Source organism: Ovis canadensis, chromosome 23, assembly GCF_042477335.2.
Source record: "Ovis canadensis isolate MfBH-ARS-UI-01 breed Bighorn chromosome 23, ARS-UI_OviCan_v2, whole genome shotgun sequence".
NCBI classification, from domain to species: Eukaryota; Metazoa; Chordata; class Mammalia; order Artiodactyla; family Bovidae; genus Ovis; species Ovis canadensis.
Window position 1 is genome coordinate 56,775,766 of NC_091267.1, and position 26,899 is coordinate 56,802,664.

At 39.2% G+C, this 26,899-nt stretch overlaps 2 protein-coding genes across 4 annotated transcripts; one reads left to right on the plus strand and one right to left on the minus strand.

The window, feature by feature from the left end:
* Positions 1-17,270, minus strand: CEP76 (centrosomal protein 76). 3 transcript variants are annotated; one of them, XM_069568959.1, is made up of 13 exons: positions 16,912-17,270; positions 16,142-16,297; positions 15,013-15,094; positions 14,186-14,410; positions 12,854-13,039; positions 10,618-10,715; positions 9,923-10,051; positions 8,325-8,513; positions 6,115-6,281; positions 4,767-5,100; positions 2,153-2,370; positions 1,721-1,763; positions 1-734 (listed from the first exon to the last, which is right to left on the minus strand). In XM_069568959.1, the coding sequence occupies exons 1-13, from the start codon at positions 16,972-16,974 to the stop codon at positions 663-665; spliced, it is 1,962 nt and encodes a 653-aa protein (XP_069425060.1). In that variant the 5' UTR covers positions 16,975-17,270; the 3' UTR covers positions 1-662. The 3 variants fall into 3 exon arrangements, with proteins under 3 accessions (XP_069425060.1, XP_069425058.1, XP_069425061.1); XM_069568957.1 differs by having other exon boundaries at positions 1-1,763; XM_069568960.1 differs by lacking the exon at positions 16,912-17,270 and adding an exon at positions 16,660-16,716 and having other exon boundaries at positions 1-1,763.
* On the plus strand, positions 16,665-26,899 carry PSMG2 (proteasome assembly chaperone 2). The gene is made up of 7 exons (XM_069568961.1): positions 16,665-17,434; positions 19,927-20,098; positions 21,888-21,946; positions 23,197-23,315; positions 24,187-24,360; positions 25,712-25,832; positions 26,601-26,899. Exons 1-7 carry the CDS (start codon positions 16,931-16,933, stop codon positions 26,691-26,693), a joined length of 1,242 nt encoding a protein of 413 aa, XP_069425062.1. The 5' UTR covers positions 16,665-16,930; the 3' UTR covers positions 26,694-26,899.

The window sequence follows — 26,899 nt, forward strand, 5'->3', positions numbered from 1 at the left end:
TTAAAGTGCGTAAAAAGGAAATTTATTTTAGAATTTACACCAAAGGCGCATTACAAGTACATGTGTTACTCTGGCACAGTAATGCAGGAAGCTCAGCCTCAAAGAAAACACAGCCATGATCTCATGTATCAGTCTGCCTCCTAGTACATGCCTCACAAATAGTTTGTTCCAAAAGCTGAAAATTACAAGCCATTTTTCCTGTTGATAGCTTTGCAAGTAACTCTGGTAACAGACCAAAAAGTCTTAATTCTTATCTTGCTGATTCTCTAAAGTCATGTCAGTCTCAAGAAACTTCTGATTTCTGGTCATTTTCAATAAAAATTGGTATGAGAGATTATTTTCAGACTTTTAAAACAAGTTATATCATAAATAATTACATATGTAAAAATTAAAAAGTAAATTTTAGAGTATCTTTAGATTTTAATTTCTAAAATATCATTTTATTTGCCATGTTGAATTAGCAATGAAAAGCATAACTTGCACAGCCACTTGGTATAGTCACTTTCATAAGAAGCCCAGTGGGTGCAGGAAAGAATGAGAGCTGTACAGAGAGGTGGGTGGATGGCAAGGCAATCCCATCAGGCAGCTTCTCACAAAGTTTAAACCACTACAGCCTCTTCAAAGTGCACTGTTCTCAAAAACAAACATCAGCATGGAGGCACTCACAGATGCTCGTTTTTCAGTGGCCTCACATGATGATTCTCTGATTTACATTCACCACATACACATGGATGCTTTTATCATAAAGAGAAAAGAAAGAAACAAAAACTGTGATTTCAAAAGATAAACTCCACGAGAGGCTAGTAAAGAATGCTGTGACCACAGAAAATCAGCAACAGACTGCCAATATCAATTATAGAAAACAATTTTCAACATACAACTAAAGGGTATAATAAATTTTTTCTAAAATAATTCAAAAATAAATAAGCAAAAATAAAATAAAATACACAATTCACTTTTACAATGAATCAAACTAACAAATATTTATAAATTATTTGTATACTTTCATGTGTGGTTTGTTATTAATAATAATGCTTTTCTGGTATGAGTTTTTTCTCTGCTCCTGCATCCATGTCTTCCCATAACTCTCTAGAGAGTCACAAATATCCCTGTAGTTATGAGTAAACCACGAAAGTGGTAAATTCATCAAAATGCATTTCATCTATGTAATAAATAAATGTTGTGAAGTTAATTTCTCCTAATTTATATAAAATAATCCCATTACTCTATGAAAAATAATGATCGTATTAACTTCACTATGGCTCAAATCCTTAGGCAAATAACTTTCTGATTACCTGTTAATGCAAAGAAAACTAAGTAAATTTTATTTTCATATTTAAACTACTGACTACTTATAAGCAAAGTAGTATTTATTAAAATAAGATAAACACTTAATTTATACTACCATCCTCTCAGATTTATACAAGTTTTTCATCCTTAATTTTTAAACACACATCATGATACTTTTCAAACATTATTAGTGAGGCTTATATAAAAGTTAAATATGACATCGAAGCCAGATTGTGATTTTTAAAGTAATGAACCTCAAAACACCTAGTATTATTATCAACACAATGTGTAAAATTCTAATAAAACACAGGTATAGTCTTATAGAAACTTAGTCCTATAGTACTGAGCGATATTTACAAGCAAACATGATCCAAACAGCACAAGCAGATTCAGGGTAAGTAAACACGCGGACACGAACTGCCAGGCGCACCTGGTCTCCACGGCAACAGATGATTTCTTCACAGAAAGGAGACCTTAGAAGAGAGAAAATGGATTCAATTAAGAAATGAATTTAGGTTTTACTTTATTTCCAAGAAAGTCGGGTATTGAAAATGATTTTTAAAAATCCTGTCTCTGTTATCAAGGACTCTGCAACTGTGGTAAAACTATTCAAATTATAAACTATTTCCTCATAGCCAATTAAGTTTTTAAAATTACACTAGACAAGATCAGTGATCCTTGACAGAAAAACGACCCTGAGCTCTCCAGAGCTACACTCTGGCCCTAATGAATCAGAGTCTGAGGCAAGAGGACAGGTCACTACAGAAGCTCCCTGTGTGACTCTGAAGTCATTCCTAAATTAGTGCCAAGTGTTCACTGAAATTATGTTAAAAACACCAAGACATCATAAATTCCACCTTACCGAAGACATGTGGCAAACGCGCGCCTCGCATTTCTATACACAAAGTGTATTGGGAACCCTTTAAATGTGTGGCCATCAGGCACAGCCCTTCTGATAGCATCCTGAAACTCTTCATTGCCCGCAGATATGCTTGTCGTACGCTCAAATTCATAAGACGCCAGAGCTGGTGACAAGAGATAGGAAAGCTGGTCTTCCCAGACAGTAGTGAGGCCAAGGTCCTACAGCAATTGAAATGGAAAAAGCAAAATACAATATTTAAAGAAACTAATTATAATGTTGATTATTTTAATGTATGCCAAGAAAAGATTTTTAAAATCTGTCATAATTTTCTTAACTTCCTATTAATTATTATAAGGATACAAAGAAGTAAAAATCATAAAAGGAAAAACAGGTATCAGGTTTTACTTCTTAGAGAAATAACAAAAGGCAGCCAATGCAATGATGTTAGTAAAGGCTGCAAATGCTGAACTCCCTTAATATCCACAAGGAAAGACCATAAGGAATTGTCCTACTGAGGAAGACAACATGTCAAGGAATTCTGAGGTCAAATTTTATTTAACTTTAAAGACTTTCACAAGATTGAATCTGCTTAACCTGATTACTCCCACTATCAACTGAACTGTAGTTGGGGAGAAATGTCAACAAATTGCACATATAATTAAACTCAAATATTTACTGAGCATTTATTCTGTAAAAGACACCAAAAAGCAGAAGCTACAGGCCCTCTGGGAGCTTAAGACATGCTGAAGGCAATTATAATTTCACTATGACATCAAATGAACCATTGCTACCTTGACATGTAATTTTTTTAATGCTACAAACTAAAAATTCTAAATATTTTGATTATTATAACAGATCTAATCTCACATTCTGTTATAACTGGTTTCAAGTAGGGATCACTTATCTTCTTCCTGTGACTCTTACCTGTGGGCTTATAGACACCATTAACTTAGCAAGCAACCATCTATGGCATCCAGCTCAGCTTTGTTCTCTTTTTTCTAAACAAGTAGTTCTTATAATGTATTAAAATGTCAGTTTCACAACCTAGATGTCCGTCAGCAGATGAATGGATAAGAAAGCCGTGGTACATATACACAATGGAGTATTACTCAGCCGTTAAAAAGAATACATTTGAATCAGTTCTGATGAGATGGATGAAACTGGAGCCAATTATACAGAGTGAAGTAAGCCAGAAAGAAAAACACCAATACAGTATACTAACACATATATATGGAATTTAGAAAGATGGCAATGATGACCCTGTATGCAAACAGCAAAAAAGACGCAGATGTGTAGAGCGGACTTTTGGACTCAGAGGGAGAGGGAGAGGGTGGGATGATTTGGGAGAATGGCATTGAAACATGTATACTATCATGTAAGAATCGAATCGCCAGTCTATGTCCGATGCAGGACACAGCATGCTTGGGGCTGGTGCACGGGGATGACCCAGAGAGATATCATGGGGAGGGAGGTGGGAGGGGGGTTCATGTTTGGGAACGCATGTATACCCGTGGTGGATTCATGTCAATGTATGGCAAAACCAATACAGTATTATAAAGTAAAATAAAGTAAAAATAAAATAAAATAAAAATAATAAAAAATAAAATGTCAGTTTCATTTTCAAACAGGAGCTAAGAAAGTAAAAGGCAATACAAGCAATGGAGGTAGGAGATGGAGCCCCGGCCCAACTACTGCTGGAAACACACTACAAGTGCCATATTCAATACTTCCCAAAACACACTCCTCAACACCCTGAGAAGTTGGCAAGTAGGTAAGAAGATTTCAGAGGCTAAAGCTAAGATGAACTGGGAGCCCAGAGAACACAGCTGATAACTCAAGAGTGTCGCTGATGGTCTCAAGGAACATGAGAATCAGGGCTCACCCAAGGAGGGGAGTATTAGGGAATCCCAAAAGGTGAATTAGAAATCAACCTTCTGTGGAAGTTCTGGACTCTAGCCTTTGGTTGATTGTATGCGTGGCAAGCAACTTTTACCACTCCAAGGCTGCTTTTTCACTCTTAATGATTTCTTCTGATGAAAGTAAGTTATTAACATACACTAATCTTTTCCATTATGATCAGTGCTTTTTTGTTTCCTTTAAGGCCCTTCACGAAATCTAAATGGCTACTAAGAAGCTTGATCTTGTTAGTAATCAGGGAAATGTAAATCAAAGCCACCATGAGGCTATAATCTTATATCTACCTAGTTTAATGTAACAGAAAAACAAAACAACTAAACAAACCTGGAAAACAAATGAAAATGAAAAAATGTAACCCAATATTGTCAATGGGGAATGATTTAAATAAGTACAAAGAGAAATTCCAAACAGTAGTTAGTATTCACAAAAGTCTGAATAAGTCCACAGTTCTTCATTCCTATAAGAACAAGGATATAATAATTTCTGTAAGTACTGGTGAATTCAGAAAGTTTTCAATCTCAGAGTTTTACTCTTCTGACTTTCAAAACTACAACCTTCATAAAGGAAGGGACTGAATTTGTTTTATTTAGGGCTAGAATAGTGATTGAAATTATTTTACATGCCAAAAAAATATATATCCTTTAAATACATAAACATGACAAAAATGCAGGAAAGCACAAACCTCAGTGTTAATTACCTTCCTGTGTTCCGACACGAGTAGCCTGAGCTGCATTTCTATCTCATTGCTTGTCACAGAAGCGTCGATTGTGGACGCACACAGTGGAGGGAAGGGAGGAAGGGACGTGGTGGCCCCTGGAGCACACACGGATTTAACTGCTTCCTCACTCATAGGTTTCCACTTGGACTCATCATTCAGATCAAACACACAGCTTTCCACTGAGTCAGAGGGCTGACAGTTTCCCAGGAACGTCTGATGATTGAAAACACAACCAATTGTTCGATACGGGTACAATGGTTTGGGCTGTTCAGCAGCTGGAGGCTCATCAGGGTTGATAGGTTTGTGGAGGTACCTAAAAAAGGTTAATCATAGTTTTATATAGTAAGAACTCAGAAATTAAGATGACAGCAGCTTACTGAGGAAAAAAATTACTCTAACACTTAAGGTCATAACTACGTCCCAAGACTAGAATTTAATATTTGTTTCTCCTTGTAGTTCCACAATTTGATTATATCACATAGACTGGCACATCTTATGATAGAGAAACCAATTTTATTCCTTCAACATAAGAATATATTCCATGCATAGCATTAAGATCACAAACATTATCCAGGTAACAAAATAATTTAGCCACACATTTTTAGGCACAGCTAACTAAAATGATTATCAACCAGGGAAAGAGAAAATCCAGGAAAATGAGAAAAGGGTTCAGGGTTGTGCCTTCAAGAACTCCCACATCTGAGACAAAATGAAGGAAAACAGAGAACAGCCAGAGAGGAATTACAAAAGCTGAAACACAGTGCTATGAGAGAAGCTAAGGAAGAGAATATTCCAGGAAGGAGGGAACATTTCAATCTATCAAAATCTGATGACACCAAGAAAATGCAAACTGGATTTACCAACAAGCAGTTGGTAACCACATCAAATTTTCAAAAGAAATGATTTACAACTTGAATTTATTTTTAGGCTTAGGAACAATCATCAGAAAACATATGCCTGGACTTCCTTGGCAGTCCAGTGGTTAAGACTCCATGCTTCCACTGCAGGAGACGTGGGTCCAATCCCTGGTCTGGCTACTAAGATCCCATATGCCGCATGGTACTGCCCCCACCCAAAAAAAAAGCCAAAACTATATACCAATTATACAAAATTAAAAGTAAGCATAATTTATCTTTTATTAGTATCATGTTGGTAAAGAATATTTTAGGTATACAAATTTTCTTAGCTTGAACGTTCATAGCTATCTTGAGGTAATTTTTTTAACATATCGCAAATTATCAGTATGTGCCTTCTGATACCATCAATAAAACAGAATCTACAGTTGACAACATTTACACTTTCATGCTAATATCCGTGGCTGACAAACCTGTGTCCTGTTAAACTGTCCCAAAAAGTGACAGTCCCATCAGTGCCACACGTCATGACCCATGCATGGGGCACTCCCTTGGCCTTGGTCCCGACACAGACAAAAGCTTCCAGCCCGTACCCGAGCAGGAGGCTGCACAGAAGGTTGGCATGATCTTCACAGTCTCCCTGCAAATGAAAGGAGTAACAGGAAGTACTTACTCTCTCACATGGTTTCCACATTAAATATTTAAATACAAAATTGCAATTAAAAAGTATGAACTAAAGTTTTACTTTTAATCATTTAGTCCAGTGTTAAGCTAAAACAATGAGGGGGGGGAAAGAATGTGCATTTTAGAAGCACCTGTTTTACAAAGTCAGTGCCTACAAAACTGACAGTCTTAACATACACTTCAAGATTCTATAGTTTACAAAGAACTCATACAACATGGAAGCAGTAAGTTTTTTGAAGATTTTTTTTTTTATGTTGACTGTTCTTAAAGTCTGTATTAAGTCTGTTACAATGTTGTTTCTGTTTAATGTTTTCATTTTTTTGGCCTCAAGGCATGTAGGATTTTAGTTTCAGAGACCAAACCCTCATCCCCTTAACCACCAGGGAAGTCCCCCTAAAAGCAGTAAGAATTTAAAGATAAACAGCTAAAGGGCAAGAACACACAAGATGACAGATCGTATAGGAGGAAATTCCAATAAATGGGAAAACACTCAAACTTAAAACAATGATTTAAAAAATATCTACACTTTATCATTTTAAGGAAATACACAAAAAAATGACTGGATAAAAAAACAACAATGCCTGTCATTAGGGCAGGTTTCATAGAGCTTCCCTTTTTCTTGTGTAAACTCTCTTTGATAATGTTAGATTACTTTCACAATTTAAAAAAAAAATTACAAAAACTACAAAAATAATAGAAAATGTCCATTTTCTGTAAAAAACCTTGTTCAAATATTACACAGTAAGGCTATAATTATATGAAGATGTGTACTTAAGTGTAGGACTACAGGTAACATACAAAAGCAAAATAACTACTGATTTCAGAGTTAGAATGAGGGATGAGCTCTCGGCCCCCAAATTCTGCCCTGGTAGCTCTACACTGCTGTCTTTCAGTTAACAATAATAAAACAAACAACATATGATAAATGTTAAACTGACTTTTGAAAACTATTAATACCCAACCTTTTAGACCTAGTCAGTCATTTCTGTACAATGAGATTCTGTATTAGGAAAAAATTTCAAAAGAAAAAAATAACAATACAACCAAAGATGCTCAATGCAAACATTCATTCACAGTGATATCAAAAATTTGGAAGCAAGCCTAACTTAGCCAAAAGAAACAGTTCTTATGATGGCAAAACCATTAGGGAGATTTCACGTATCAGCTAATAAAAATTTCATTCAGACATTCAAAGCTGGAGATCATAGTATCTGAGCAACACATGAGAAAATGTTCACAGCATAAAGCTAATTTATAAAGCAGGGCCCACAATTCTATTTATATCAATATGGGAAAAATATATACACAGAAGAAAAACATAAAAATATAAAAATAGATGAAAAATAGAATTATAGGTGAAATTTCACCTTCACTATTATAAAACTAATGTTTTTCTAATAAAAATATTTTTAGTAATTTTCAAAGTTCAAGATGTGCTTTCTCCTCAAATGAACTCAAGAAAATAGTGAATCAAAAGGGGTGATTATTTGTTTTACAAAATAATTATTTGGGAAATAATTTTAAATATGTACAATATATTCCTACTATATTTGAAATTTTTAAGTTTAAATCTATACATACAACTTTTGGGAATTACAACTTGGAAATAAATAATTTTTTCAATAAATAATGTTTAACTGTTTTCAATTGTCTTAAGATAAAATCCTTCCAATTGACAATCAATTTCTAATCTAAGTGGTTTTTCCCATTCTGTAAGCTCTGCCTTGTGAATATCAATATGTACTACTTATACAACTTCAGACTAAAAATTATTTCAAAGCAATAATACATTAAAGAAATTTTTTTTCATTCTGTTTCAAAAGAGTTGGAATGCTAAAGAATCTAATTTTTATAATACTATCAACAATTTTAGAACACAGGAAATTAGAAAATACCCCAATATATACTTTTTTCCTAAGTTAATTATTTTGCAAATACACCATCAACTCACAGTAACTACAAGTTACTGGTTTTTAGTTCTAGTATGTGTGTAGGATACCTTGTTTCTACAGAGAAAGGCCAGCAGAGTGCACCACTGCTCCTGTTTACCTCCTCCTCCGATAACAGGGGCTCGTTCATAACCAAGGACATTGACAAATCTTGCTGCTTGCCTTGGAGTGTCCAAAAGCCTTCCAGCTCGAAGTGGTTTGACATAAGAACAGACTGGTCGGTTAATCCCATTTTCATCCTGGAGGGGAAGGGAAAACATTATCTGTAGTGACAGTTAATCATTCCCAATCTTAACACTTTGTCTCAGAACACATCAGAGAGAAAATAATCCTGGACACCGCTTGAGCACTTGCTTACCCTGCATCCAGCACTAAGCTACTGAGTGTTGTACATACAATTTTTCTCTTAATTCTCATAACTTCTCTTCAAAGCCTACGACATTAAGAACTTAAATCATCATATGACCTGGCAACTCCACCCCTGGATATATGTCCAAACCAACTGAAGTCAGTGTCTCAAAGACACAGCTTACACACCAATCCCATCACTGAAGCATCACTCACGACCACCAAGGCATGGAAACACCTAAGTGGACATCAAGGGATGAGCAAATAAAGAAGGCATGGGGTGTTATTCAGCTCTTCCATGGGCCACTTCTCTGGCCCACTTTCCCCTCCCTCCCTGTCCTCTCTGGTCCAATGGGGCAGTGAATGACTACACTCCAGACTACACAAACAAGGGGGAGCCAGTTATCCTTGGGCTGGTTTCTCTTTGCCCTTGTCCCAGTGTCGCTACTCCCTTCAATGTACAGACAAGGCTGTCAGGAAGTCAAAAGACATTCCCACATTTCTATCACCAACCAACTATGCCCTCCATTCCCAAGCTCCTCATCTAGAAAGTGAACCACCTTTAGCCTGTCCTAAAAGCTAGGGAGTATAGGGAAAAGCAACATAAATGTACAGGATCTGAGCCACAGTACTCACAACACTACACTCATATGCTTTCATAGCACCTACACAAGACTGAATACATAGAAAAATATCTGAATGGTTCCTCAGAAGTTATAAAAGGATCTGATTATTTATGTTGGTTTACTAATGAGAGAAAACGGGCTTAGGATACAGAAAAAATAGAGGCAGAGATACATAACTGAAATGCTATAGTTAAATATGATTGGTCATCAGCTTAGAGATCTTGGCTGAACAGACTTATTACATGTCATACTCTTTGTCTTAAAAAATACCCTAACAAAAAAATATATGCCTACACTTCCAATTCTGCACCTGAAAGCTGAATTTACATGTAAACTGCAAAGTGTTCTACTACTTATCTAGTACAAAGTATCAATGAAGGACACACTCCAAGTTAAACAAAATGAGTTTTCATCTAGTTTAAATTAAACATATTAAAAAATGGTTTAGAAAAACAATAACTGAAAATAAAAAGCAAAATAAAACAAAGATTGTGATATATCACTCACCTACTTACTACTGTCAGATTATTACAAAATCAACATTTTGTTTTACAAATAAATTTTCACTTATCTGGAATAAATACATTTTACAAATTAAAGTTAATTGAAATTGATGTCTACAACCAGTAAATCTCAAATAGAGCTGTGAAACTTTTCTCATACAATTTACAAACCTGTGCAAAAATCTTCACCAGTCGTGAATTGTGTGAGGGTCGAATTTGCAAATATTCTCTCCACCACTGCTTAGCATACACAAGAAATAACCGCTCTTTCTCTGCAGTTTTCTGACGTTCCAAAGCAAGCTTGAAAATTAAAAATATACTTATCAATTTATATTCATTCTCTTCAATAATGATCACAAAATATGGAACAAGTCTACATACCTCCTACTTCTTTAGCACTACTCAATCAGGACACCATCATCTCTCATTCCTAAGGGCCCCTAACTGGCCTCCCTGTTCTCACAATTCCTAAGACAATCCAGTCTCCATGCCAATCGTGCTCAATCATGTCTGACTCTCTGTGACCCCATGGTCTCTGGCCTGCCAGGCTCCCCTGTCCATGGGATTCTCCAGGCAAGAATACTACAGTGGGCTGCCACTGCCTCCTCCAAGGTATCTTCCCGTCACAGGGATCAAACCCAAGCCCCCTGTGTATCCTGTGTAACAGGCAGATTCTTTACCAGTGAGACACCTGGGAAGTCCCCATACCAGTCAGAGCTACTTTTTTTGATCCCAGACAAAAATTTCTAAATAATGTTATACTATCATTCTCTCGCTTACAACTAATAAATGATAATTTTCTAAAAAGAGAACACTTGCTAGGATTTATGAAAACACACAAAGAAGAGAAATTCAGGAGTATTTACCTGTGTGTTCACTACTTCTTGAGATAATGTTTGATTGAGCGGTGGGTACATCTCAAGTTTTATATTTAAAATTCCCACAGAAACTTTTGATTCTGTGCCTGTAAATGTAAATAAATGTAACTTCAGAAGTTTCAATACTCGGTAATATTTAGTCAATTAAAGCTTAACCAAAATAATTTGAGAATTTTGTGCTTTATCACTTAATGGAATAAAGACAATATTCAAAACTCACCTTTTACATTCATATTAAAAAACCCCCAGCTCAAATTATTTTTATTTTGTTCAAAGACTTTTATTGAGTTATAAGATTACCTGTTTTCCTAGCTTCTCAATCAGATTTTAAGGGACTTTTTCAGACCTAAAGGATTTATGATTCTTGATTTTTATCTTCATTAAAAACAAAGTCAAAGTAACTGTTAAAGCCTCATTCTCAGAAAAGATTTATACATTTTGCCACATATAGTAATTTCCATTTATCCCTTCCCATTTTTCACATTACATATGAGTACAAATTTTTAATCCACACCTGGACTTCAAGAATTAGAAAACAAATATACTTCACAACATAACTACTTAATATTTCTCTGATAAATCAGAAATTTCCAGGTCATTACTATGGTTATTGTGTTAGGCTTATATTTAAAAACAATGGGTATCTCTTTTGAAAATAAATCACCTATCATAAAGCTTTTCCCCTACTATTTACTTAAGTAAAATGTATTCTGGGTCTAACCTATTGATATCTAATTTACTAAAGGTCTATTGTCCACCGGTCAAGCTTAACTCTGTAATCAAATTTCAATACCAAAATAATTCCATTATATGTAGTGGTTACAACAGTGCAGCATTTATTTTGTCTTTCATTCCACTAGCAAATATGTATTATCTATCAGGGAATCTGCAAGAACCCAGGGACACAATGATGACAATACCCTGATCTCCAAGGGTACACTGACGACACCCGCACTGAGCAAGTGAACACTTCTGGGAGCCCCTGTCTCACCTGTATAAGGTGAGAGGAACATCTACTGCACATTCTATAAGAACCTACCCTGGCAGGGCCAGGGTACAAGCTATCATGTATGGTGTATGCCTGCATGTTTGTGTAAAGAAATCTTAAGTTTCTTTTTAGCAAATAAATTTGGAGAGGAAAAACCCTCAAGATTTCTTTATGTATCTCCCAGAATTTTTTTTTCCCTTAAAACAAGGCCGGAGTGACAGAGAAGTTCAGTATTCACACTACTCAAGCCACTTCCTCAGACTCCGATACTGGAGTCCAGCTATAATTCCAACAAATTCTTTCTACATGTTTCCCTCTTGGTTTACAAAGGCATTTTTAAAACGTAAAATGTACTTATAAACTGTGGCTATAAAAAGGTAGTAGTACATGCGATCCCAAACATGAACCCCCCTCCCACCTCCCTCCCCATAACATCCCTCTGGGTCATCCCCGTGCACCAGCCCCAAGCATGCTGTATCCTGCATCGGACATAGACTGGCGATTCGATTCTTACATGATAGTATACATGTTTCAATGCCATTCTCCCAAATCATCCCACCCACTCCCTCTCCCTCTGAGTCCCAAAGTCCGCTCTACACATCTGCGTCTTTTTTGCTGTCTTGCATACAGGGTCATCATTGCCATCTTTCTAAATTCCATATATATGTGTTAGTATACTGTACTGGTGTTTTTCTTTCTGGCTTACTTCACTCTGTATAATCAGCTCCAGTTTCATCCACCTCATCAGAACTGATTCAAATGAATTCTTTTTAATGGCTGAGTAATACTCCATTGTGTATATGTACCACAGCTTTCTTATCCATTGCTCTGCTGATGGACATCTAGGTTGTTTCCATGTCCTGGCTATTATAAACAGTGCTGTGATGAACATTGGGGTACATGTGTCTCTTTCAATTCTGGTTTCCTCGGTGTGTATGCCCAGCAGTGGGATTGCTGGGTCATAAGGTAGTTCTATTTGCAATTTTTTAAGGAATCTCCACACTGTTTTCCATAGTGGCTGTACTAGTTTGCATTCCCACCAACAGTGTAGGAGGGTTCCCTTTTCTCCACACCCTCTCCAGCATTTATTGCTTGCAAATTTTTGTACACCCGTGGTGGATTCATGTCAATGTATGGCAAAACCAATACAGTATTGTAAAGTAAAATAAAAATTAAATAAATAAATAAATAAATGTGAAAAAAAAAAAAAGGTAGCAGTGATATTAATCGTCATACCTACACCCATAAGTTCCACAGTAAGACTGGTCACTCCATTTTCTGAACCCAACACTGATCGCCATTCAAGAAAATAGGATGCAACCAAAGTGGTCTCAGCAAATATGTCTGTCTTGATTAGCACAATATGAATTGGGTCACTTATTGATAACATTGTGGTAGAGTCAGCCATTCTAGTTCCATCACCTAGCAACATAAACCAAAAACATTACACCACATGACATATCCAGTTAGGCCAACGTAAGAATATTTTCACTGAAAAGGATACTAATAATAAACATATAAAACCAAACAGAATAAGTCAGCAATGCCTCAAAAGCACACAACAGAGTGGGAATAAAAGTTTGGTCCCATTTCTGTTGCTAACTTTTCAGAAGACTCGTAGAACTGTGACAAGTTATCTAGTTACTTCATGCATATTGGTGTTTTCTGACCTCTTAAGAGGTTAAGTCTATTCTTCCAAAGTACATAAATAAAGTATATGCTACCACTATAAAAATCCTTGAAATCTGTCAACATTATTCCCCAAAATATCTTCATCCCTAAATTAACTCCAGGTGTTGATGGACAGGGAAGCCTGGTGTGCTGCAGTCCATGGGGTCGCAGAGAGTCAGATATGACTGAGCAACTGAACTGACCTGAACTTAAACCTCTAGGGAGGAAAAAAAAAGAAACAAAACTGTATTAACTACACAAAAGTGAAAGATCCAGCACCTTGGAGCTACCAATTTAAGCCAGTAACTGCCTTATTAAGGTAATACTTTTCACCGGGTAAAAAACAATAAAATTTTAGTAGTGCACTAGCCATTTCAGCAATCCAAAATTCTGAATGTATAACACTACAACTTTGTTAAGTTTACAAATATAAACATTTTGACATCCACAACTAAGATATGACACCTTTACAGGAAGAAACAATCTAAAATAATCATAGTAATTAAGTACCATAATTTTAAAGTCTTAAAAATGAGTTATAGATTAACATCTAAACTCTCACTTGCAAAAGTTACTAACGTCGTAAATCAAGTCATCTTTCAGAAATGAAGAGGATCCCCTCTCATTCTCCACCTAATAAACATTTAAATTTTTACTACTAAAGAATCAACCATTAAAAGTCAAAAGTAACCTTCAAGGAAAACTAGCCAAAAATAAAGCAAGATGGTAGATAGTAGTAATTTATGTAGGAAAAAAGCAGTAAGGGAAAAAACAAAACAAAAGACTGGGGAGATTCATCCATTATAAATCTCTTAAGCAAAAGTTGTTAAAGTTGTTCTGCAATAAGATCTAACAAAAATTTACAAAATTGAATGACAGTTTATTATTGCTCCTTACCTAAATTTTCTCTGTGTACTTCAAGTAAAAAGCCATCATGAAAATCTGGTTCACAGGCACATGGAACAGGTTTAGAACGAAAACGTTGGTTTCGAAAATGTAAACATAAAGTAAAGGTCGAACAAGCTTGTCCGGGTAAAGGCTCAGGTTCTTGCAGATGTTCCAAGAAAGCTTTTCCACCCAAAACCTGAAGGTAAAGATACCTCCGTGTTGGATCAATATTAGCTGTAAAGTGTAGCAATACATATGAGGAAACTGCCAATCAACTTAAGCAATGTGATCAAGACAACAGGAAATAACTTGACAGGAATAAAACTAAAGACTTAAAAAAAGGAAGAGTAACAAATCTACTATACACCAGGCTCACTTATACCCAGGGAAGAAAAAATACATAATAGGATATCTTTTTCTGATTTATATTTTGGCTACTTTCTTCCATCTAGACAGGAGTTAGAGCCAAGGTTTAGAATATCTTTTTTTCTTTAGTTTCTTATACAACAAATAATTTCGGATAATTACCAACTCAGCAAGTACACTTATTAGATAATTACACTGCCATTAAAAAAGGCTGTACAATTTATAAAATATATTAATAAAACATGAAAAACAAATAGTCCTGCTTTTGCTTCCACTCAGCTATACATTAAATCTTTGATACACTTCATGCAAAATAGAATCTAAGTTTTTTGGATGATTTATCATAAAACATAAGCACCTCATTCTGGAAAAAAAAATCAAAATGCTTTCTCTCAAATACAAAACACTATAGCACATCTATATGCAATACTATCCACAACTAAATTAATGTTAAAAAGAAATAAACATACTTTTTTTTAATAACGTTGATTGTCTGTCAGTAAAACAAACAGGTTGTTTTGGAGAGGAAGGGAGTTCTTGATCAACATTATCCTAGAATGGCAGAAAAAAAATCATAACAAATTAGAAAACAAAAATTACAGTTAAGAAAATGCCAATAATGGGACTAAGAACTGAACTAAAAGTAGACAGGATAAAGCCCCCTCAAAATGCCCTAACTTTCCTAGCAGAGTCAGAATAATGAAAAGTCTGCTGAAACAATAATGCAACTAATTAGTCATTCCTAAAGTCTAGCATGAAGGAATTCATGATCTTCAAGCCATGTCCACAGAATGCTAAAATAAATTTTTAACACTTTACAGAAGGTTAAACTTTCTCCAAACCTCATATGACATCTGGCTTGTGGTTCCACCAGGAACAGAACTGATTATAATAAGGAAGTGACATTCACACAGCAGAAGCTATTACTAGGTCAGTTTTTATAACAAATGAGTTTATAAACCTCAAAAACCAAAAAAGGACGCTGGACTAAAATACTTATTCTCTGGTGTATTATGAAGCCCATCCAATTTCCACATTATGTTACCCAGGTATTGAGGTCACAGTCTCTCATTATTGCCTCACTTTCAAAAGACCTACTTACTAATTTGTGCAGAGAGGCATCACCTCACTACTGACCTATTTATATGAAAAGAGTTGAAAGTTCTTATGCAGACAATTAATTCCTTAAAGAAACAATCTGTTCATCTTAAGAGAACACAGCACCGAACAATGTGTTTACTTCAATAATAAGCTTTGTGTAGAAAGATTTCAGAGTATTAATTTAGAAAAAATACACTTGGAGTGAACTAATTTGACTAATATACACACTTAAAGTTTCAGACCTAGAGTATAAGAGAAAACTCTCACTGTAAAGGGAATAATTAGGTCCATAATTTCAGTTTCACTGATACATAATCCTACCCGCTCCACTCAAGGGTGAAGTAGCTCATTCCTGAGACACAGATATTACTAGACAAAATGGTCTTATTTAAAAAGTAGTTTCACTGAAGAGAGGCCCCAAATTGGACCCTAAGAGTGGTATTAAACATGAGAATGTACTTAAGACTCTCAAATGTCTTGCTCTAAAAGATTACTCACAGTAACAAAATTAAGTTCTTTCATCACATCATCAATGATTCCCCGGCGTTTAAGGGCTTTGATCAAATCTTCGGTTGATAGCTGTTGTTGATCAGGTGCCAATTCTTCCCGAATCGTCTCAGCAAGGATTTCTCTTATCCTGCCATGGACATCCATCTAGGTAGAAAACTCGCATTAGGACTTAAAACGTCATAGAGCAGTCAAAGATAGCCAACTAGCTAACATCTTTGCAAAATATTGACCACAAAATAATAATAATGAGAGAGTAGTTAAACTCAGGAAGGTTTCTCAAGTAACAGTGTGAGATTGTTACCGAAATTCACTGAGAATAAAGGTAAGGTTTTTTAAAGGAAAAAAACTTTAAGGATAAATATTTTTAACTCTAAAAATAAGCTCTAAGCTTATCTATTACATTTGCTAGCACTTCCCCACAAATAACACCCGACTGAAACCAGTCTTTTGAGACTAGAGCAGAGCAGTGGAGGAGCGACCAAAGGCCAAAAGTAAACTCTCTCAACCTTTTAGTTGTGGCCGAGGGTTAACGGAGTGACCCTTTACGCGTCTGGGGGAGGCGGCGGGGGTCAGGACCGCCGCGGGGCAGGGAGACGCTAACACTAGGCACGGGGCGGCGGCTGGAGCCCCGGCTGACCCCGAGGACCGACAGCCCCTCCGTGCCGCCTCCCATGAAGTGACGGCCTCCGGCCCCTCAGCCCTCTCCCCGCGGATCCGCGGTGCCCGCTGGCCCAGCCCCCGCCCGCCCGCCGCCTCACCTTGCTCAGCTGCTGGTGGATGAGCTGCTTCAGCTCGGACGCCTTTTCCGGCGGCAGCGACATGCTGGCCTCCCCCTCGGGCACGCCGGCGGCCGCAGCGTCTCCGCGGCGGAGCCAGAGCCCGCGACCGCTCGCCTCGCGCGCTCCGGGGGCGGCCGCGTCAGGCCGGCGGGGGAACCGGGCGGCTCCAACTGCTGTTTCCAAACGGCGGCGGGGCTGTCCCCGCGCCGCCTGTCAGTCACCTCGGCCGGCGCCCCGGCTCGTCTCCGCCCGCAGACTCCGCGCCTTGACCGCCAGCCTGTTCCCGCGCGCCGCCCCGGCCGCCACCCCCGCCCGCAGCCCCTCCCGCGCGCCGCCCCGGCAGGCAGTGGGACGGGCACCTAAGGACCCCGCGACCGGGGCCTCGAAGGACCCCAGGAGTCTCCCGCACTTCCGGCCGCCGGCTCCTTGTGCCGCCGGCGAAACCATGTTCGTCCCCTCCGGGGACTCGGTCCCCGACCTCGCGGGGTGCACCCTCCTAATGGTGAGTCGGGGCAGGGGTCTGGCGTCAGAGCGGCCCCCGGACGCGCGCGAGTCTGTGGGGCCGGGTCCTGGTGGCTGTGAGCGAAATGTGCGGGGACGTGACCTTGCGCTCCGTTGGTGCCGTGTGGGCCACTCGTTGTACCTTTCTTCTTGGAAAATCTTTTCTCCGCGAGCTCTGTATCGCGCTTAAGCTGGGGAGTGATTGTCGTTAGTCAGGAAACTGCAGACGGGCTGGTAAAGACTTGCCGACAGCACGCGATTCTATCGCGGTTCATTCATTGCTTCAGTGAGCGTTGTGTTGTGTCAGTGTGTAACGGTAAAACCAGGTTCTGTGTCTCAAGGAGTTCGCAGTCTAGTTGGGAACACACGTAAATAAATAAAGTTAGAACGTTGAAAGGGGTACAGAAAGACCCGGGGATTTATTGGGAAGGGGAGGGATACAAAGATCTGTTAAGAAAAGCTTCGTATGTGGAATTAAAAAAACACAGAACAGATTGGATGAAATAGGTGAAAGGGGTCAAAAGTACAAACTTTTAGTCAAAAATAAGTCCTGGAATGTAATTTGCAACGTAGTAACTATAGTTAACACTGTGTTGTATGTTTGAAAGTAACAGAGTAGATCTTAAAATTCTCATCACAAGAAAAAATAATTTTTTGACTGAGTGGTGATGAATGTTAAGTAGACCTGTTGAGGTAATCATATTGCAATGTGTACAGATGTTCAATCACAATGTTGTGCACCTGAAACTAACATATATGTATCCGTTTTTAAAAGGACGATGGTAATAGAAAAGTCACTTTTCGACAGTTTTCATAATGAAAGCAAGAAATGTCAGTGGGGACTTCCCTCCTGGTCCAGTAACTAGTACTCTGCGCTTCCACTACAAGGGGCATGGGTTTGATCCCTTGTCGAGGAACTAAGCTCCTGCTTGTGGTGCGGCTCAGAGCAAAAAAAGAAGTATCAGTGAATGATAGAAGCAGCTTTGATAATGTACTGAGGAAGAAAATTTGACTTCATTTCAAAGTGTCTCCCTGAAAAATATTCGTTAATCACAAAAGGGAAAAAGTATTTTTGCAGGAGATACCTGGCAGAAAGAAAACATCATAGAGAAAATAGTGTCCACAGGTTACTAGCAGTACCCTTGATGGTGAAGAGGGAAGCCATATTGGATTGAAGAAATGGGAGATGATGTGGAGATGTGTATGTTTGTGCTTTTGTTCCTGAATTCAGAGATAAAGTTCCTGCTTGTGTCTTAGTGGACAGACTGTAAGGAATTTGGGCTCTGGAGGGACACTGAGAAGTGACAGCGAGTTTTTCAGAAGGAAAGATTTTAGAGGGTGTGAATATGCTGATGGGAGAATCCAGTAGTGAGGAAGAAACGAACGATACCGGAGAGTGAGGGTCTAACCAAGTAGCAAAAAAGGGAAAGGGAATTAAAGGAGGTAACCAGGGGATTGGTACGGGAGGGCCCAAAGTGGGAGGCTGCTCTGAAGGACCCATAGAGGCCAAAAACGAGCAGTTGGTAGAAGAGTGCAGAGGAGGAGGTATAGTGAAGGGAAACTTTGGAGACAGGATCAATGAAAATTAGTCCTGTCCTGCTGTGGCTGCTGAGGGGAAGGGAAGCAGGTCCCTGGTTTAGGTAACTGGGTGAGTAATTGTTGCTGTTTTCTGAAGTGCAAAGTAGGGAGCAGGTTGGGCAGATGCTTTGTTTTGTACCTGCTGGTTTTGACATAACTGTGTGGAGACAGCCATTAGGCTTTGGAGTTCAGGTGAGTGTTTGGGGTGTAGGTAGAGATGTGGTAGTTGGCTATTTGAAGTCATGAAAGAGAGAGTATGTGTGTGAGAGAGAGAGAGAGAAAGAGAGTGAGTGAGTGTGTGTGTGCAGCATGAAAAGAAGCTCCCTCCAATCTTTAGGCACTAACGAACCAAATGGAAAGAAGACCCACGAACTCTGTTTTTCACACCTCACAGCCTCCGCACCTGCTTCACCACTGCCTGACCTCATCATATCCCAAGTCTTGGTGTGACTGTCTCCCTTACCTTTCAGGGCTGTAGTTACTGGCCACCTGAAGTGACTGTTTCCTTGACCACCCCTTTTGAACTTGCAGTCACCCATAAACACACACACCCTTACTGACTTAAATGTTTTCTATAGTACTTACTGCTATGTATTTTACTATCTATTTTGTTTGCCCCAGCAAACCACCCCCTCACTAGATGGAACTCCACAAGGGCAGGAACTCTGATCCATTTGTTTACTGCATCCTCAGTGCCCAGAACAGGGGTTGACACATAGCAGGTATTCAGTAAGTATGCAGTCAGTAGTCTCCAGGTGGAGCTAATGAAAAGCTCAGAACCCAGGTGTGATGCACCTGAGCATTGGCGTCCAGTACGTCCACTGTGACTGTCGTCTTCTGTCTAAACTTCTTAAAGTGCTGCTGATTTGGATAACTTAATGAACTTTTTTTTTTTTTTTTTTTTTACTGTTTCAGCCAGCAGTATCTGTTGGAAATGTTGGCCAGCTTGCAATAGATCTGATTATTTCCACACTGAATATGCATAAGATCGGTTACTTCTATACTGACTGTCTTGTGCCAATGGTTGGAAACAATCCATATGCAACTGCAGAAGAGAATTCAGCGGAGCTCAGTATAAATGCTGAAGGTGTGTTATATCCTTCCACAAGGCAGATTTGTGTCAAGTCACAGCCAGACTCTCCCTGGGTGTCCGTTGGTACCTGAAGTGGCTCTTTAGAATCCACAGCGGTGCCCTCCTCTCCTGCACACACCCTGGATTACAGCCCCCTCAAGAGATGTGCTTGTATTTGTACCCTTGGATAGAATGATTTTTAACACGGGGTTTCCCCCTCTTATCCTCAGTTTTACTTTCTGTCCTCCTGGCACGTGTAAGCATTGCTAACACTGGGCTCAGGCCTATGTGTTTAATGTGCAGCGCCCCATGCAGGCTGAAGTCATCTGTCACACAGTGGTAGCATTCATCGTAATGCACACTGACCCGGCTCAGAGAGGCAAGTCACTTGACTGCAGGAGGCCTAGGCCCTTCCCACGCCACCCATCTCCACAGTTCCCTGCTGTGCTGTCAGTTGGGGTTAGTCAGGGCTCGCAGCGTACAGACCAACCACTGTGTTCCTCTGGCCTCTGTATTTTCTGAAACTGGACTTAGTCTTAAAGCCTTGATTATTTAGAAGCTAAATATTTTTGACCAGAATACGTGACAGGTGATGTTATATCACATGAGCAAGGTGCTAGGAAACAGGATCTTACCAACAAAACAAGATGTGCATGAATCTCTGGTGGAGAGCAGGAGTGCTGCTGCTGCTGCAGAAGTGAGGCGTCATGGACGTCATCTCAGCCTGCCCACTTCCCTGGTTCCTGAGCTTCCAGCTCTAGCCCACTTTGTCCCAAACACGCCTGGTGGTCAGCACCCTTGCTGATGGATGCTGCATGGTCCCAGTCACCCCACACACACCAGTGCAGTGAGATGATCCCAACAGACCTGTAGAATGGGAAAGACATGACCCACCAGACACAGTGCCTGAGTCTCGGGTTGTCTGTGATGTTTACAGTGACTGAAAGCTTAACCCTGGCACAGAGGCCTAATCACATGTTCTCGGAGACTCTGTATTTTGTTCTCGGGTCATTTCAGGGCTTCTCATTCTTGGAGGTAAACTTGGGCAGGGCCTCCTAAGCATCAGTAAAGTGGGCCCCTTGTAGACTCTGGTGAATGCTGTGGATCCTCCTCACAGGATAAATTCACAAATATTGACTCACAGAGTTCTTACGTGTTACTTCAGGTCTTTCTGAATCTCCTGAAGAAAATAAATATAGCTTCTGTGTTTTATCACACAGCTAACATTCGCCTGCATTTTACTCTTCCTTCTAACCCCAATGAGTGTGACTATTCTCTAGAGAAAAGAGGGAACAATATCAGAAACCAAACCTTGAAAATGGGGTCATTTGTTACAAGGATAGAAATTTCCAGGGGAATCCTCTAGGTTTACAATCAAAGAAGAAAAATAATTTCTGATAATTTTCTTATAGTTAAATTTCAGCAATGAATCTATTCCATAGAATAAAGCCCATGGGTGAATTCTGAGCTACTTTTAAAATGTTTTAGCTAAATGATGTAGTGCATATGTTCTGTGTTTTAATTGGCAAAAATCTTTAGGGACTTCGCTGGTGGTCCAGTGGTAAAGAATCCACCTTCCAATTCAGGGAACACAGATTTCAATCCCTGTTTGGGGAGCTTGAGATCCCACAAGCAGTGGGGCATTTAGACCTGTGTGTTGTAACTAAGACTGGATGCAGCCAAATAAATATATTTTAAAAATATTTAGATATAGAATTTTTCCTAGTTCAGTTTTGTTATTAATTGCTCATGTATGACTCCTTAATTTTAACTATCATATGGTTTCATTCTCTTATACTTGCAGTATATGCATTGCCTTCAAAGAAACTAGTGGCTCTTCAGTTAAGATCCATTTTTATTAAGGTTAGTATATTGCTTTTGTCTTAAGTTTATTAAAGTATAGTATAATGAGAAAATACTGAGTCATTATTAAGATTCAAAAATCATTTCTTTCTTTATACAGTTAAGCAGTCTGAAAATCATTTCTTTCTTTATACAGTTAAGCAGTCTGAGTTTATAGAGAAATACTCATAAAATTTCAGAGTTGTCACTATTATTTCCTGAATATATTGAAAGGAATTGGGACATATAGCTTGGGTCCTATATATTCCCGATTCAGGTACCATGGGTGAAAAAATTTAAGCATATGAATATTACAGGTTTGTTCTATTTGCATTACATTTCAAACCTGTGGCACCTGCATTAAAATGACGTGTATCTGAAAATACACTCTTGAATCCAGCTTCTCTCACCTTCTGCTGTCACCACTTTGGTCCAGCCCATGTCCTCTCTCATGCCCCTGATTCTGCTTCTGCACCACCCGCCCCACAGGCTCTTCACCCCAGGTCCTGGAAACCTCAGTCAGATCCTCTCGTAGCTTCCTGTCTCCAAGCAAGTTCATAGCCCTCACCACTGTCTGGCAGGAATGTGTCCACACTGACCTGGCAGCCACTAGACACCTGGAGCTATTTAAATTTTGTTTCATCCATTGAAAGTAGAGTGAAAGGTCCACATCCCAGGTCAATCACCTGTTCACCTCTTGCCACACCTGGTTGATCCTCTGTGTGCGCGTGCATAGTTTCCTTCTGCCAAACAGTCCAAAGCAGGTGCGTGCCAGCATCACGTAACACACGTCTACAGGAAGGAGAGCCTCTTTCAAAACTACAGTACACCACACACCTGGGAGATGAGCATCAGCAAATACTCAGACTTCCCCAGCTGCTCCCCACACACCCATCAGTTCTGCATCCAGGCGAAGTTCGAGTATTGCCTCAGCTGTCACACCTTTTTAGCTGGTATTCAGCATGGAGCCTACTTCCTCCTGTGATTCACAACACTGACTGTGGTGAGGGACCTAGACAGGCATTCTGCCTTCTGGCTTACCTAACTGTTGCCCCGATCAGATTTGGGGCAGAAATTTATAGTCATTGTCCCTCATCTTTCACCTTCAGTGCAAGGACAATAAGTGGATCTCAAACTAACTATAAGTTTAGCATATGTAAACTGTTAATAGTATCATCACAAAGACTGATGAAATACTACGTAGACTACTCTTCTAACAATCTGAGATCTAACTTTGTATTTTCATTGTACTCTTTCCATGGTATACAAAGTATAAATCAAAGTCATTCTGTGAAAAACTGCTTTCCTGGGTGAAAAGCAGCGGCTGCGCCAAAGTGGTGGTTCTTTCTAGCAGCCACTCGTATCACCGTAATGACCTCCAGCTGCGCAGGTAGGTCTGTGTCTCTGAACAAGTATATTTGTTAAGATGTGTACAGTTATTAGAATGATTGCTTTACTAAAAGGTTAAAACAAAATTTTAACGCCATCCTTTCCTTTTCTTCCTGGAATTTAGAAAGAAGGAGGTGAAGATTGTGGGGAGATAGGGGAAGTGGCGTTGGGGGCCCTTGGTGTTCCCGGGGCTGCAGCACTGGGGTCTAGGGTAGCAATGGGGTGCTTCTGGGGCTGCACTCTGCTTTGTGTGTCTCTGGGACTATGCTCTGCTGTGTGTGTCATGAGCCCACGGCACCTCAGGGCTCAGCTGATGGAGAGAAAGGAGAAAGAGTACCTGAAGTTTATCAATTGATTGTCTTTCAAAGACTGGATCACTGTTTCTATTTATTTCCATGTATTCAACCATTTGTATCTGCAGAACTCCAGCTGCCTTTAAGTACAATTTCCAGGCATGTCAGATTGAATTCTTAAATAGAAGATAAAGTATTCAAGAGTTAGAAATCCATACTATTTATTGCATTGTCATTTGCACACCTGTAAAATCATGAAATATCTGCGAAGAGTAGCCTCTCAAAACTAGTTAATTTCTGAGGCCCTTGTAAGAGGCCTCGTTGGGGCGTGGCTGTGGGGTCTTCATGCTGGCCTTGCCTTTGGTTGTTTTCCTGTCCCCAACACAGTCTCCTAAGTATGTGAGTAGCAAGTCAGAGCAATCACTTTACGTTACTCTTCCATAAACTGTCAGAACTTGCATTTTGCCTTCTGCAACAAAATATATGGAAAACAAGATAATTTTTGTTGAAAGAACTCTTATTTGTCTTAATATTCATATTTGTGAGTGTTTAGTTAATGATATGATTGTTTCTTTCCAGTACCCCCTTCAGGTACATTCTTACCCCTTCCATGCAAAAAAGTGTTCAGAATAAAATACAGAGCCTCAACTGGGAAGAAATGGAAAAAACCCCATGCATTCCTGAAATAGACGATTCTGAGTTTTGTGTCCGTGTTCCTGGAGGAGGGATCACAAAGCTGCTCTATGATGAAGGGTGAGTGTGTCTGCCTGTGTCTTTGCTCGCCACATGATTTGAAAATGAAATCAGGATACCTGGGAGTGTTTGGATTACTTGCTGGAACTCTGAAAATGCCCTCATTAAATAGGTGCTGTGTTACTTTCAAGGGAAAGACTGAAATGTGGTTGTAGAATTGGTTCCTGAGAAGCCATATTTAATGCTTTATTGTGTGTAGCACGTTAGGGGTCCTAACACTTATTCTCTGCAGCCTCTATAGTCAGTTCTTTATGTGGTGGTGGTGGTGAGATGTACATAACATTAAATAAACCATTTTTAAGTGTACAATTAAGAGGCATTAGGTACATTCACAGTGTTGGGTACCCATCAGCACCATCCACCTTCAGGATTTTGATTCTAAATAGATCTTCACTCATTAAGTAATAACTCCTTTCTTATACCTGAAAGTGTATTTCTTATTAGAACCATCATTTCCTCCAACGTTTCTTTTGCCTAGTCTGTGTCCCGTCTTTCCTCTCTGGCTTACACCCACAGTATATTATTTCACCTCCTCTCACACCACAGCCCTGAAGCCCCAGCTACCTAGTGACTCCCACCTGCTCTGCAGACCACCCGCTTTGAACTGTTCTCTTGCTCTGTTCAGGCCCCGTCACCTGTGCCTACACTGGTGTCGGGTCATAGACTGTGGAGCTGAAATAACAGGAATGTGTTTGCTCACAGTTCAAGGGGCTGAACCGAGTTCAGGCGCTGACACGGGTGGAGAGGAGGCGGCACAGAACCAGAGGGGCGGCAGCCATGGAAGAGGACCTGTGGGCTGCCTGAGCCTCTCAGCCCTGAGCACACAGTGCAGGGTGAAACCATGAGGCCAGAGAGCAGTCCCTGGGCAGCTTTGTGACTTTGGTCACAAAGTTAGAGGCACTAGAGAAAGTGCTGAGAGAAACACACTCTTCATGGAACATTTGGAAAATACAGAACCGTACAAGCAATACTTTAAAGTACTCACCTATGTCAACCAAAAGTAACTACCATGACTAGTTTTTTGGTCTGCTTTCTTCCCATCGTCTTTAAAATAGTTGAAGTATATACTTGCATCTTCAGGATACTGCAGCTGTAGAGTTTATGCTGTTTAAAGATATTTCTCACAAAACTGATGTTCTTTTGGTTTTCTCACACAAATCTTGCTGTGAGGCAGGAAGGTGCATGTGCCCAGGGTGAGTGTTACATGGCTCCCAATTCTGTCTCCACACGTAGAAGGTGTGGCATCTCCTCGCATATAATCTGGCTGATCATCTCTGTAGGAACACAGGCACAGTGGAACTGCCATTGGGAAGCAAAAAGAATACCTGATTGTTCTTTTCACTTGTTGCAGCTGTTCTAAAGAAATCCCAATCGCGATTCTGCTGAAGTTCGTTTCAGAAGGAGACAACATCCCAGATGCTCTGGGTCTGGTTGAATATCTTAATGAATGGCTTCAGATAATCAAACCACATGTAAGTTTTACTAAAGCTTAAGCCTGATTGTTCTGGTTAGGTATTCATAAACTTGCATTTTTACACACTGTGTAAGTAGACCAAATAAGTGAAAGTTTATGTTAAATATAGACATCTTTATATAAATTTACATTGAACTTTTGAAAAGAAAGCAGCTAACCATTAAGACTGATTTAAAAAAAAGGAAGATCTTAAGTATTTCATTGTACTTCTTAGTGTTGCATTAATTATAGCAACTTGTTTATAAGGATAAACAAGTCCTCTTTAAAATTCAGGATTGTTTTTCTTTTTTAAGTAAAACGTACAGTTATGGGAGCAATACTCTAGCTATTGGACATGCATTATAATTAAAATACATTCCCTATTACAAAAAGAGCATTATACCAGGGAAATCAATTAGCCTTTAGGCATAACAGAAGTAAATGAAGCCTGCTTTATATAGCAGGTGACTGTCTTTTTAATTCATGCCTTTTCACTGAACAAACGGATGCAAATCATGCAGCACTGATTTTTTTTTAACCCCTATTTCTTTTGAATTTGATTTTGTTCCGTGGACTCCATTCACAGTCATTCTGGCATATCTTTATGATTTTGAATTTGAAGGAATTTATCTTCAGCTGATATAAAGACAGAAATTTATTACTTTGTTTTTTCCTTACAATAAAAGCTAGAAGTGTCAAAACCAAAAGGAACAAACTGTAGTATGTGTTAAAGGGAGAGGGAGCAGTAAAGCTGAAGGACTCAAGATACTCTGTTCTTCACTTGCAGTGTGAGGACCCCACAGCATCTTCCCTGCCCTGGAAAATGCCGAGTTCCTGGAGGTTACTCTTCGGCAGTGGTCTTCCCCCTGCGCTCTTCTGATCTGTTTCAGTTTTATACCTTACTTCCCAAGACGCTTACTACCAACACAACTGGTAAACAACTGTATAAAAAGAATGTATTAGGAAATCGTTACTTTCCACAGAAAAATCTCCAGGAAAAATGGATTAACACAAGGTTGTTTTTACCATGTTTTCCATCATCTACAACAAATGTAAATTTTGTGCAATAAATTGTTTTCTAAGTAA